This window comes from Rhinolophus hipposideros, assembly GCF_964194185.1.
Source record: "Rhinolophus hipposideros genome assembly, chromosome: 7".
NCBI classification, from domain to species: Eukaryota; Metazoa; Chordata; class Mammalia; order Chiroptera; family Rhinolophidae; genus Rhinolophus; species Rhinolophus hipposideros.
Genome location: NC_138053.1, coordinates 78,039,360 through 78,051,515, shown reverse-complemented (window position 1 = coordinate 78,051,515; position 12,156 = coordinate 78,039,360). Strand labels below are relative to the sequence as shown.

Genomic DNA, 12,156 nt, shown 5'->3' with positions numbered 1-12,156 from the left:
TTCTTCCAGCCTTTTACTGTTCCGTGTTCCTTGTCCATGATTTAAAAGAATCATAGAAGGAGGAGAAATTAGGAAGCATTGGTATAACCCAATGGGGACCGCAGGTGGTAATGACTTTGCTTCTGGTGCTTGGAGACTAATTCTTTAAATGATAATGAGACCAAGACCTACCATGAAAGTCCATAGAAGGGGAAGAAGAGTCTTTTGAAGAAGTCTGCTGTAGCAGAAGTTGAGTCAATAAAGGCTTTTCTTTCCCTGAAACAAGCCCGTATCTCATTCCTCAAGAACTGCTGAGCAAAGCCATGGGAGAGGCTGCCAAAGCCCAGATGTGATTAAAAAAATCAGTACAAGCATTGTTCTCTTTGCTTCAGCATCTCATTGGAATAATCCATCCCAGATGCCCTGGAACTCTGCTGGCTTTCCCATGTGCTCTTGTGCATTTTATCCCACCTCCTCCAGGAGCCCAGTGACAACACTCACTGGACTTTCATTGCCAGGAGCCCCAATTCTTGGCTTTTGAAGCCTCTGCAAAGAAGTGAAAGCAGAACAGGCCTCTTGAAATAGGAGTTAATTCCAAGGATAAATGATAGCTGCAAGGGCCTCAAATGAGATTTAAGTGTATAGAAAAGACAAAATCTCAGATTTGGAAGTAAACTTTGAGGTTGTTTAATCTAACTATTACCTAAATCACAAAAGTTTTAATCATTTACATATCAAGCTCCTTCCAAGCACTACAGTTCCTAATATGTTTAAGATACAGTCCTTTCAGGAAAACAGACACACATGACCAGCTTACCAGTCAGTCTGTAGTAAAGCTTTAATAGAAACATAAGCGAAGTGCACAAGTAGTCAATTGTGAAGCTGGAAATGTGGGTGGAAACTGTCTGTAAGGCTGGGGGGCAGGGCGCAGGATTTTTAAAGAAAAGTAGACTATCAACAGGTAGAGAAGAAGCCAAAGGAGGGCATTGCAAGTAGCATGAACAAAAGCATAGTGGCATGGAGATACGTGGTGTTTCTAAGGAAAAGCAAGCAGCCTTAAGTGGTTGTAGTTCAGGTACATGAGTAGGAATATGCTGGAGAGAAATTCGGAAAGACATTGGGGCCAGATTATGGAATGTTTTATGTGCCATGCTAAGGATTTCAGAATTTATTCAGGAGACAGAGGGCAACTGTCAGAGTTGTACAGGATGTGATATGATCAATTATTGGCTTTAGAACATCCACTCTGACAGCACCGGGAAGGGTAGATGGGGCTTAGGGAGATGTTAGGAGGGAGAAGAGTTAGGAGGCAGATACAACAAAGAAGAAATGTGGAGAGCCCTATTATCTAAAGGCACAGTAGAAGGGATGTGGAGAGGATGGATTGAGAAACAATTTGGAGTCTAGTGACAAGACCTTGGAACCAATTAGATGAGGTGTAACGGAGACAGAAGTCAAAGGTGGTTTTGGAGTTTCTAGCTTGGGCCACTGGGTGAATGGCAGTGTTGTTAAGTGAAACAGTATTGGTAAGAGGTGGTCATCTTGGAGGGTGTCTGAGGGGGCTCCGAGGAAGGTAATGATTTTCATTTGGGATGTGTTAAGTTTGAGGTACCACATTACATCCACTTGGTAATGTCTAATAGACCAGGAGCTCAAGAAGATAGATTCTGAGGTTAAGGAAATGGGTAAGAAACCCGTAAAATATGTGTATGTGAAATGACAAGGCTTAGGAAAGAACAGTGGATTTTGGAGAGAATGTAAGTGGTGATTTGGAATCAAAACAGACAGGACTCAAATTTGAACTTTTCCCCACTTCCAGTGAGACTATGTCTTCCTTTCTTCATCTAAAAAAAATGTGCATGAGACCACTATTTTAAGAGCTTTATTTATTTAATGTGCTGCACACAGTAAGCTTGTGTGAAATGTAATTATTGTCATTACTGTTATTGTATCATCTAGAGGTCATGCAGAAGGAGGAACTGGGAAAATGACTCAGAAAGAATCTTTAGGGAATTGGGAAAGTCAGCAAAGAACAGAAAAAAAAAAAACTCATTGGAGAAGAAAGTTTCAGAGGAGTGGTCAATATTATTGTCACAAAAGACATGAAGGGCCAGTTCAAAGAAAAGGAAATGCAAATGATCAATAAACGCAGAACAGGATATCCAATCTCAATCAGAATTTAAAAATTGAAAGCATGAAATACACTTTTAACCTATCATATTTGTGGTAATGAAAAACACAGGTAATAGAAACCCAGTTCTAGCAAAGGTATGGGAGATTAGCCCTCTCAGGACCCTGTTGATGGGGCTGCTTGTTGATATTACCTTTTTGGTAGACGTTTTGGCAAAAGTTAGTAGAATGTTTAAATATTTATTCTTTGACTCTGAAATTTATATATATATGTATATATATATATATACATATATATATGTATATTTCAAAAAAATAAACATACGCTTTTGAAGAAAGGAAAAAACTATTAAAATTGTAATACTCAATGTATACCAATAATGAAAGATGAATACAAGTCACATTTGACTTCTGCAATTACAAGGTGATCAAAGTGACCACCATCAGTGACCAGACACTTCTGATTACGGCAAACTACCGCTTGAGCAACGTTGACCAAAGCGTCCAAAGTGTCCACTTGTACACATTTTGTTGGCACCCCTGGTGTGTGTGTGTGTGTGTGCGTGTGTGTATGTGAATGTATATATATACCTTCCCTGTAGATTTTTGTATCATAGCAAAGCAGTAGGGAAAAACTCAAATGTTCACTAGTAGAAGCACTGGAATGTGTTTATGTTCCATATAATAAGATCCATGTTCATGACTGTATAATATGGTCATTCAAAAGCATGAAGTAGAGTTTTGAAGAGTCAAAGCAAATATTGCAGATCTATTGTTACAAACATGAAAAAAGTTCATATTAGTGAGCATTATATATTTTATAATCTACAAATATACAAAAATATGTGGTTAGTGAAGATAACAGTAAATGTCTGGGACATTGGGGTATGGGGGACTTCCAATTTCCATTAACATATTTCTGTGTTACATGTCCTTTTTCACAATAAATATATTATGACTGATAAAAAGATAATTTTTTAAAGAATATGGCATATGTATCAAATATTAAGAGACAGTAGTACTATGTAGTGTTAAGAAAATGGTTGAGAGCCAGATGATTGGGTTATAATCCCAGCTCTGTTATTTATTAGTGTGACCTTGGACAAGTCACTTTATGTCTCAGTTTCCTCATGTATAAAATGGGGATAATACCTATTTCATAGGTTGTTGTAATTGAGTTAATGTAAGTAAAACTGCTCAGACAGATGCCTGACACAGTATGTGCTAATTAGAGATGATGATGTGAAGAGAATGATGGCTAATAAGAAGCCATTATACTGGCAAACAGAAAATCATCACTGCCATTAGAGTGAGCAGTATTGGTAGAGCAGATTTTTGAGATTACTGTGTGTCCAGTTCCTGATTAAACACCTCCCCAAATCAGAAACTCACTCATTATGTATCAAAGTGGCCCCTTCTATTACTGGACAGTTCTCATTGTTAAAAGAATATAGTCAAAGTCCTGGACTTCAGAGTCAGATAGACCTGTGTTGGACTCCAGACTTTGCCACTTTCTACATGCCATTATATTAGGTAAGTTATCCTAAGCCTGTTTTTTCTAACGAGGATTAGAATAGTATCTATAGTATGGAAACACAATGAAGAGTAAATGAGATTATTCACAAAACGCAGTTAGCACAGTACCTGGTATATAGTAAGTGCTCAATAAAGATTAGGTATTTTTACAACTAGTCATCCAGACTTATTGGAAGCAGAAAAGCATGGAGCATCAACTCATCTTTGTCCATGTGAGACATCTCTAGGACACCTGCATGCGAAAAAGTTACTTTGGTATAACTTTTGATGAGTCTTGAGGTGTAGAAGTGAACAGGAAGAAGAAAAACCATCTTTTCCTCTTTACAGGAAGCGCCTCAATGCTCATTAATCTATTAGTGATCTACTGTCCTCTTGGTCATGTGAACAAAATAGAACAACCTCTTCTGGGCCAAGGGACAGGGGAGGGAAAGCCAAAGAAAAGTATGGTGGGAGAGGAGGATTTGGGGTGACGACCTCGAGAGACAACTGCAGCAAGCAGAATAGGTGATATGCTTCGTAAGTTTTGTGGCAGCCAAATCAGTCTTGGGCAAGACTTTCGTGAGGAAATATTTATGCTCTGTAAGTTGGATTGTTTCCAGGCTCGTGTTTATGTTCTGTTCCTATCATTAGTGAATATTCTGACACTGCCTCTACAAAATTAAAGGAGAAAATATTTGAGGAAACCTTGGTGTATGAATGGGTGGGAAGCACAATCTGCTCTAGGATCCATGTGCTAAGGGGTGGCAGCTTTTCGCTCCCCCACCTTAGGGTCTCCCTGCAGGCCGCTAAGCCACCAAGAGCCAGTTTAGGGTGCCTTATCTTTAGCAGAGCAGTGAGGGAACTCTACAATCAACAACCACTCTGCCATGCCCACAAAATTGGATTGATAGAATATAGTGGAATAGGGCAAGGAGAGCACGTGTATGTCCTCATGGGCCCATGCTGTTGGTGCTGTCCTAGAGTGATGCTTGAAGTTCCAGAGCAAAAGGCTGGGTTTGGTGGAGTTTGATTTATGAGTATTGTCTGCCATGGAGTATGGCTGGGGAAAAGCTGAAGTTGTGCCATGAATTTGCTATTCAGGCATAGTGAAAAGACTGAGTCAAGGCGCCTTGTGTGTGCAACTCTGCTATGAAATAGCTATGTGACCTCAAGTTGCTTCAATGTTCTGAGCCTCAGTTTCCTCATCGTCATTCATTCCTTCAACAAACATCTGGTGAGCACCTACTAAGTCCCAGGTGCAGTTAGGGCTACAGGTGGTAATAGAGACACAAAATATGGTCATTACTCTTAAGGAAATAATCTAGTGAGAGAGACAAACATGAAATCATGAAAAGGTGACATGTAAGTTTGCCGGTAGAGGTCTCAGTGCAATGAGAGCAGAAAGGAGAGAAAATCTACGAAAGCTGGAAAAGACTTGACAGAGAGGGTTACATTTGAGCTGTCTCTTGAAGGGTGAGTAGCAGTTCATCCAGATGGAGAAGAAAAGCCACTCCAGGAAGATGGGACTCCGTAGGCAGCATCATAGAGGCATGACGGCGGACAGTGTATCGAAGGAATGGTAAGTTCTTTAAGGCTGTCGGACAGGACAGCATTTCCTAAAGAGTGTTGCAAGGAATGCTGATTCCAAGGAATGGGGGAGGGAGAAAGGTTCTGTGGCAGAAATCAGTTTAGGGAAAAATCAAAGTCGGTTAAACCAAATGACACAGGTTCATTTCCTGAAGTACTTCTCAGTTTTCGTATACTAAACTTCCCTTTTGGCATGTTAGGAACAAATTAATTTTTTAAAGCCATTGTATTTACATACACTTGAGTTCTTTTTGAAATGGTCAAGTGATTTAAATTTTCGTAAATAAAACCTTACACTGTCTTTAGAACCAAAGTAGAGAAACTATGAATATCTAAAGTTTGATTTTTTTCAAAATGAAAGGGTGTAGAACATGCTTGAACTGAGGGTACAAGAATGCTTTTGTAGTTTGGAAAAGAATTTGGGTCCCACTTTAGGATATAATAAAGTCTTTATGAACAACGACTATCTCACCAGTGAACTATTTTATCTGATCATAGAAACATGACTTCAACACATCCCTATGAACTAATTTTTCTTTGATTCATGGTGGTTAAGAGCTCTAGTTCTGGAGATAGACAAACCTGGGTTCAAACCCCAGTACCTCCACTTTCTAGTTACGTGTAATCATGGTTTCCTCATCCTTAAAGTGGGTACCTATCTCTCAGTACTGCTGTGAGAATGAGATAATATATATAGTTACCAGGGGGCCTGGCCCCATAGTAATCAGGTAATAAATAAGAACTAAACAGCTGTTTTTATTTTTACTGAAACCTGGACTTTGACCTTACTACCTTCTAGTTACACCACTTTGTGAAAAGCCACCACTAGACTGATGTGGAAAACTTTTTGCTGGTTAACATCTCAAAACTGAGCTAGAGGTTATCAGCCTCTAGAAGCATAGACAATATCATAGACGAGACAGTCTGACACAATCACTTAAATCCAAAGAAAATACATACATTACAGGACTCAGCGTCCTTTCCGTAACCTGATTTCAGGCAAGGGGCATCCTGCCACCTTGTGGTGGGAGAGGAAGAAGCCGCAGGCTGATCTCTAGTTGCTGTTCCAAGCAGAGATCACACTCAGATCTTTGCCCACCTCTGACTTTTATGAGACCTCTGAGCAATTGACTTCATTTGTGCCCATTCTCTAAAGTGGGAATCACATTATCTCCTGGTTTACTGAGAAGGCAGTTAAATTTTCAGGTAGCGTTCTGTATTTTAGTAATAGAGAATGAATCAGTCTTTAGTGGGCTTTGCATATTAAAAACCCTCATGTTGCTCATAAAATTTTGTATCTCATATTTTTGTGGAATAGATATTTTTTTTCCAGCCAAATAGGGGTTATGAAAACCACACTTTTTGCAGACTTGAGGTTTAAATAGGAGATGAATGGAGAACACTTAATAGAAACCGTATTTCTGGATCGCAGTCTTTTGGACCGCATTACTTCTCCCTCCACTCCTCCAGACTTAGGGAATCAGAGTATGGAAGTGTTTATGGCTGGGAATGAGGAAGGCAGACCCACTTTTTAGCCTCTGGGTTAAATAGGGCCTCTGGGCTCTTGCATCTCTGTGCTCATAAGAAATCACCTGAAAATCAGAAACTATATAAAAGGCCCTAAAGTAGGTAAGTTTTTGTTTCCAGCTGTGAATAAAAGCAATCCAATTCAAAGTTATCTTAGATATCCTTGGCTTGCTATCTGAATCAAGGAAAGAGCTCCCTGCTCTTTAGGGAGATAGCCAAAGACTCCAGTACCATTTTGGAGGCTTATTAGAAGAGTGGGTATTTTAGGGCTATGATCACATGGGGAAATAGTCTCCTCAGACTGAGTTCAGCCTTCTAGCTCAGTAATGCAGTGATTTCGTGCTGTAAGGAGAAATTGAAGGCAAGAACCAAGCAAAGTGCACTAAGTTTTCTCCTTTCCTCTAGGTCTTCTGTTAGCAATAAAGAGAAAATCTCTATACAAAATAGCCAACAATAAAGCCAACCTTGTTGATAACAAAACTTCTGGATCACAAAATATATTTATCAACACCAACAGAAATGACAGATCTAAACTAAGGACTCTAGAAAAAAAGTCCACTTGGCAGCAACATTGCAGGTAAAATACCCAAGAGCCATTAGAAACCAGGATCCCAATCTGTAACTTGGGGGAAGGAATCTTTTTTGACACATGCTTTGTTTGGGTTAGTTTTTTATGTCACTGGGACTCCATTACCTTCCATTTTCCTTCTTCTAACTCTCATTCCTTTCAGTTCTGATTTTTAAAGAAATTCTGCAACACCTAAGTAGTTTACTGGTGAACATTTGAATATACTATAATTTTGGAATTATTTTTAGTCAAAACCTGTTTGAATTCAGCTTTGTGAAGAAATGTTTAATATTCTGAAACATTTGCCCTGGTCTGATTCATTAAAGTCATACAATGTTAGAGTCAGACAGCGTTTTTCTTAAAAATGAAGACACTAGGGACAAGATGGATTTGTTCAAGGTCAGCCTGGTCATTATAAAGCACTTTCTGAATTGCGGATGATTCCTCTTTCCATCCCACTATGCTGCTCCTACCAAACTGGATTAAATGTTTTTTTTTAGGAAAGGAATGCTCACTCACCGAGGCTGTTAAAAAAAATTGGCAACCCTGAATTTTTTCTTACTTTCTTCTTCAAGTATTCAGGGAAAAAAGGAGAAATTTTATTAGTCTGAGTTTACACTATAAAAAGCTTTTGTTTTTTCCTTTTTGTTTCTCAGTTACCTGAGCTGCTTTAATGGAGTTCAAAGACCGTGTGTCTTTGGGGGAATCAGAGTGTCTATGAATATCTCGCTCACTCAGTGCTCACAGAGCCACGTTTTGGTATTTCATTCAAGAAATTATTTCATTTCAGTCATTTGTTCAGTCTGTAAAACCTAATTAACCAACCAGTACCCAAGTAGTGTTCTGCTGTGGGAGAGGTACAATATACCAGTTAATTCAATGGCTTTCTCCTGGCAGCTGATGCTCTCCTTTAGCTAATTCCCAGAATGCTTTAGGCTTGGCACTCAAGACGGTCTCAGGTTGCAGCCCTGGCTAAAGGCAGTTATATTCCATTGACCTTCTCTGCAGTGCTTATTAACTGTTGCACCTGGTGTATCACTGCTAATTTTAGCCCTGTCTGGAGATGGGACTGCTGTTCTGACCCAGAACATTCTGAATTGACTACAGTAGACTTAATAGAGCTGCTTCCATTTTCACATATCCAGTTGAAAATGGATTTTCACCAATGACTGTAATAAAAACAAGGTGCTAGAAAGAAGTGGCCATTCAGGCTCCATTTTGGGTGGCATTAAAATTTTTTAAATTTTACTATTTTTGAGACCCCCAAAGTTTTAAGATCTCCAAACTGACAAGCTGATATCAATAAAATAGCATAAAGTATAACATTGTAAAATACAATTTTATGGTGTAAATTTTAATTTGAAATTTGTTTTGAGTATTTCTAGTTTACTGTCAGTGTAGTTACTAACTCCATTTTCTGAGATTTTGATGTTCAAATGTTTTGTGAAATGGTGGTGATAATGAATGGTATAGTTTTAATATTCTCATATCTTACAAGATAAGTTGGCACCTATGTTGGTCCCAAAAGTTTTAAAATTTCACTATTTTGTGAAATCTCCAAGTTTTAAGATGCCACATTACAATGCTCAGCATAATACAACCAAATATAAAGTTGCATTTTTCACCTAGAAAACTATAGATGAGAGCCAAGTTACTTTCTAAATTCATGGGGAACCAACCAGGAATCTGGATAATCCAATCTAACCAAACATCTTATGTTTCTAACAGACTTGAGCCAATATGGTCATACACAACTCTCATTCTTTTATTATTCATTCATTCTTTTGCAGTTACTGTTACATTCTTTCAAATTAGCTAATAGGCACTGAAACTTTTGAGGTGGATGAGGGTTAGCCATTTTCAATCTCTGCCAAGTTAGGGGGAAAAAAAAAATCAAGCTCAGATCAAACTGTTCCACACACTGATTTTAATAAACATATGTCAGCAAGCATGCAAAAAAATTTATACAACTTATTGTGTAAGCTCAGTGAAGCCCTATTTCTGTGTTTCAGTAGTTAACTCACCTCTTTCTATGAAAAGTCCATTTCAGGCGAACTTGATAATATTCCAGAAATAGGACTGTCCTAGCTAGTTAACAAGAAGCAACCAGAAATCCTGGCATAAAATGGCAGGAAGCAAGATCATTCAGGGGTCAAGCCTCAGGTACCAGGCCTCGGGTGTAGGTTACAGGTCTCAGCTAGAGTCTTTATCATTTTCATGCAAGAATGGGGAACTACTCTGAAATAATCCAATCAGTTCACATATCCTGAATATCTCTAGTTTTACCAATGAGAGACACTACTAATTACTACCTACCATACTGATCAATAAACTATTGAGTTCAGCAAGAAAATCGACTTCAAACATTACTCTGCTAATTACGAAAACCTCTGGCAGTGACTAGAACACTGACGTCAAAAGCACTTGTAGCAGTCCCCTGTGGCTTTTCTGACTAGAGCACAGGCTGTTCGCTCTTGGAGTGGGAAACCGGTCAGAGCTGCTAACCGCCGCTGGGTGCGTGTATCCTGACACGTATGAAACCACTATTTCCAATATGTAATTGGGAAAAGAAAAATACACTACACAATTTCCCCCGTTTCTCAGGACCCAGAAGATTGATCTCAGTGGGGACAAGGAACAGGCAGTGTGAAAACAGGGAAGGAAAGAAGGGAGTTGACATTGTACTGAAAAATTCACCACCCTCAACTATTGGCAATGTTCCACGCGGCCCTGCCAGCAACTAGAACTGATTCTTACTAGGCCTACTTGATAACACCACAGAACTTCTGTGGCTTCTTATAAAATTATTGTATTACAAGACATTTTTATTAACAAAGTTGAATTTAACAAATCATTTTACTTTTATCATTTTGAATCATTTTCTCAGCTCTAGGTGGAAGCACATCATTAAATAGGCAATAAACAAATTAAAAGTGGCAAGATTACCTACCCATTCATGTTAAGCGCAATTTTACTGACAAGAAAAGGATGTAAACTTCAAAAGGGCAAAACTAAAGGTCTTAATAGTATATTATTCTATGTGCGACACATGAATTTGTAGTCACCACGCCTTGCTGCTGTCTGAGGAAGCCCACTCCTTAGTGGTCTTTTATAGGAACTAGGACAAAGTTAAATGAGTAAATTCCTAAGTCAACTAAAATACACATAAATAGGAAATTCTTTATTAAATCAGTACATTGATGCTAGGATGCTTTAGGAAGAATTAAATTCATTACCTTCTGATTTCTAAATAGCTTATGATATATGTAACTAAAATGATAGTCTTAAATGTGCAAAAATGTCAGTTTTTATTAAATCAATATGAGGTGTGATAAAAAAATAATTTTAAATTAAAAAATATTACAGTAAAAACCACATTGCCATTAATCCTCCTCAAAATGCTCCCTCGCTTCGAACACATTTATGACATTGTTCCTACCACTTTCTGAAGCAGTTCTGGAAGTCCTCTTTCGTGAGCATCTTTAGTTATGCTGTCGTGACCGCCTCAATGTCCTGAATCATTCTGACTTTGGGGAAGAGCCAGAAATTGCATGGTGCTCAATCCAGTGAATAAGGTGGATGAGGACACACCGTAATGTTTTTATTTGACAGAAATTACCGTACCAGAAGTGATGTGTGACATGCAGCCTTTCCATTATGATTACAAAATTCAATGAATGCTGCTGCCAAGTGCCATCCTGGAAAAGTGGGGATCAATACGGGAAACGGCACATCGAACCTTAGTAGCAGTGTGTGACAAGTTTCAACTTATTTGGTGCAGTTAGTCGGGTGGGTGTGAGCTATGGTTGAGACAAGGCATGTTTTTCTTTTTTTTTTTTTTTTTTTACATTTCTAAAATGTGTGAGTTTTGCTTTTTTTTTTTTTTTAATTTATTAGTTTCAGGTGTACAAGACAAGGTAATACTTAGACGTTCATCATTTATATCCCTCACACTGTGAACCCCCCTCCCCCCATCCACTATCCCTCCGACCTCACACTGAACCATCACATTATATATATAAAATTATAGTTGGCATTCATTAATGTTTAGCTTCTGGTGTACAATGCCATGATCAGGTATCCACAGTATCCCTGAGGTGGTCTCCTAAATAGGACGCATGTCCATCGGATACCCAACAAAATCTTTACAACATTATTGAATACCTTCCCCAAATTAATTTTCAAAAAAAACCCTGAGGCCATCTTGTGGTTACCAGCTGCTTCCAAATCCCTTCACCTTTCCCCTTATCCCCAACCCCCCCCCCCACACCCATCTAACAACTCTCGGTTTTTCCTTTGTGTCCCCAAAACTGTTTCTGATTAGTTTATTCACATAGTCTTTTCTTTAGATTCCATATATAAGTGAGATCATATGGTACTTGTCTTTCTCTTTCTGACTTATTTCACTTAACATAATGTTCTCTAGATCCATCCATGTTGCTGCAAATGATAAGATTTCTTTCTTCTTTATGGCTGCGTAATACTCCATTGTATAAATGTACCACAGCTTCTTAATCCAGTCATCTACCGATGGGCATTTCGGTTGTTTCCATATCTTGGCTATTGTGTAAAGTGCTGCAATAAACATAGGAGTGCATACACATTTTTGAATTGGAGTTTTGGATTTCTCCGGGTAGATGCCTAGGAGTGGAATTACTGGATCATAGGGTAGTTCCATTTTCAGATTCCTGAGATACCTCCATACTGTTTTCCATAGTGGCTGCACTAATCTGCAATCCCACCAACAGTGCACCAGCGTTCCCTTTTCTCCACATCCACGCCAGCATTTGTTGTTTGTTGATTTATTGATGATAGCCATTTTGACTGGAGTGAGGTGGTATCTCATTGTG

At 38.6% G+C, this 12,156-nt stretch overlaps 1 protein-coding gene across 1 annotated transcript in view; it reads left to right on the top strand.

The window, feature by feature from the left end:
* Positions 1 to 7,652, top strand: part of TTC23L (tetratricopeptide repeat domain 23 like) — a 47,222-nt gene extending 39,570 nt beyond the window's left edge. The window contains 2 exon segments of the mRNA XM_081053307.1: positions 5,097 to 5,203; positions 7,144 to 7,652. Coding sequence (XP_080909433.1) covers positions 5,097 to 5,178 — 82 coding nt within the window. The 3' untranslated portion in view covers positions 5,179 to 5,203; positions 7,144 to 7,652.
* The last annotated feature ends 4,504 nt before the right edge of the window (positions 7,653 to 12,156 follow it).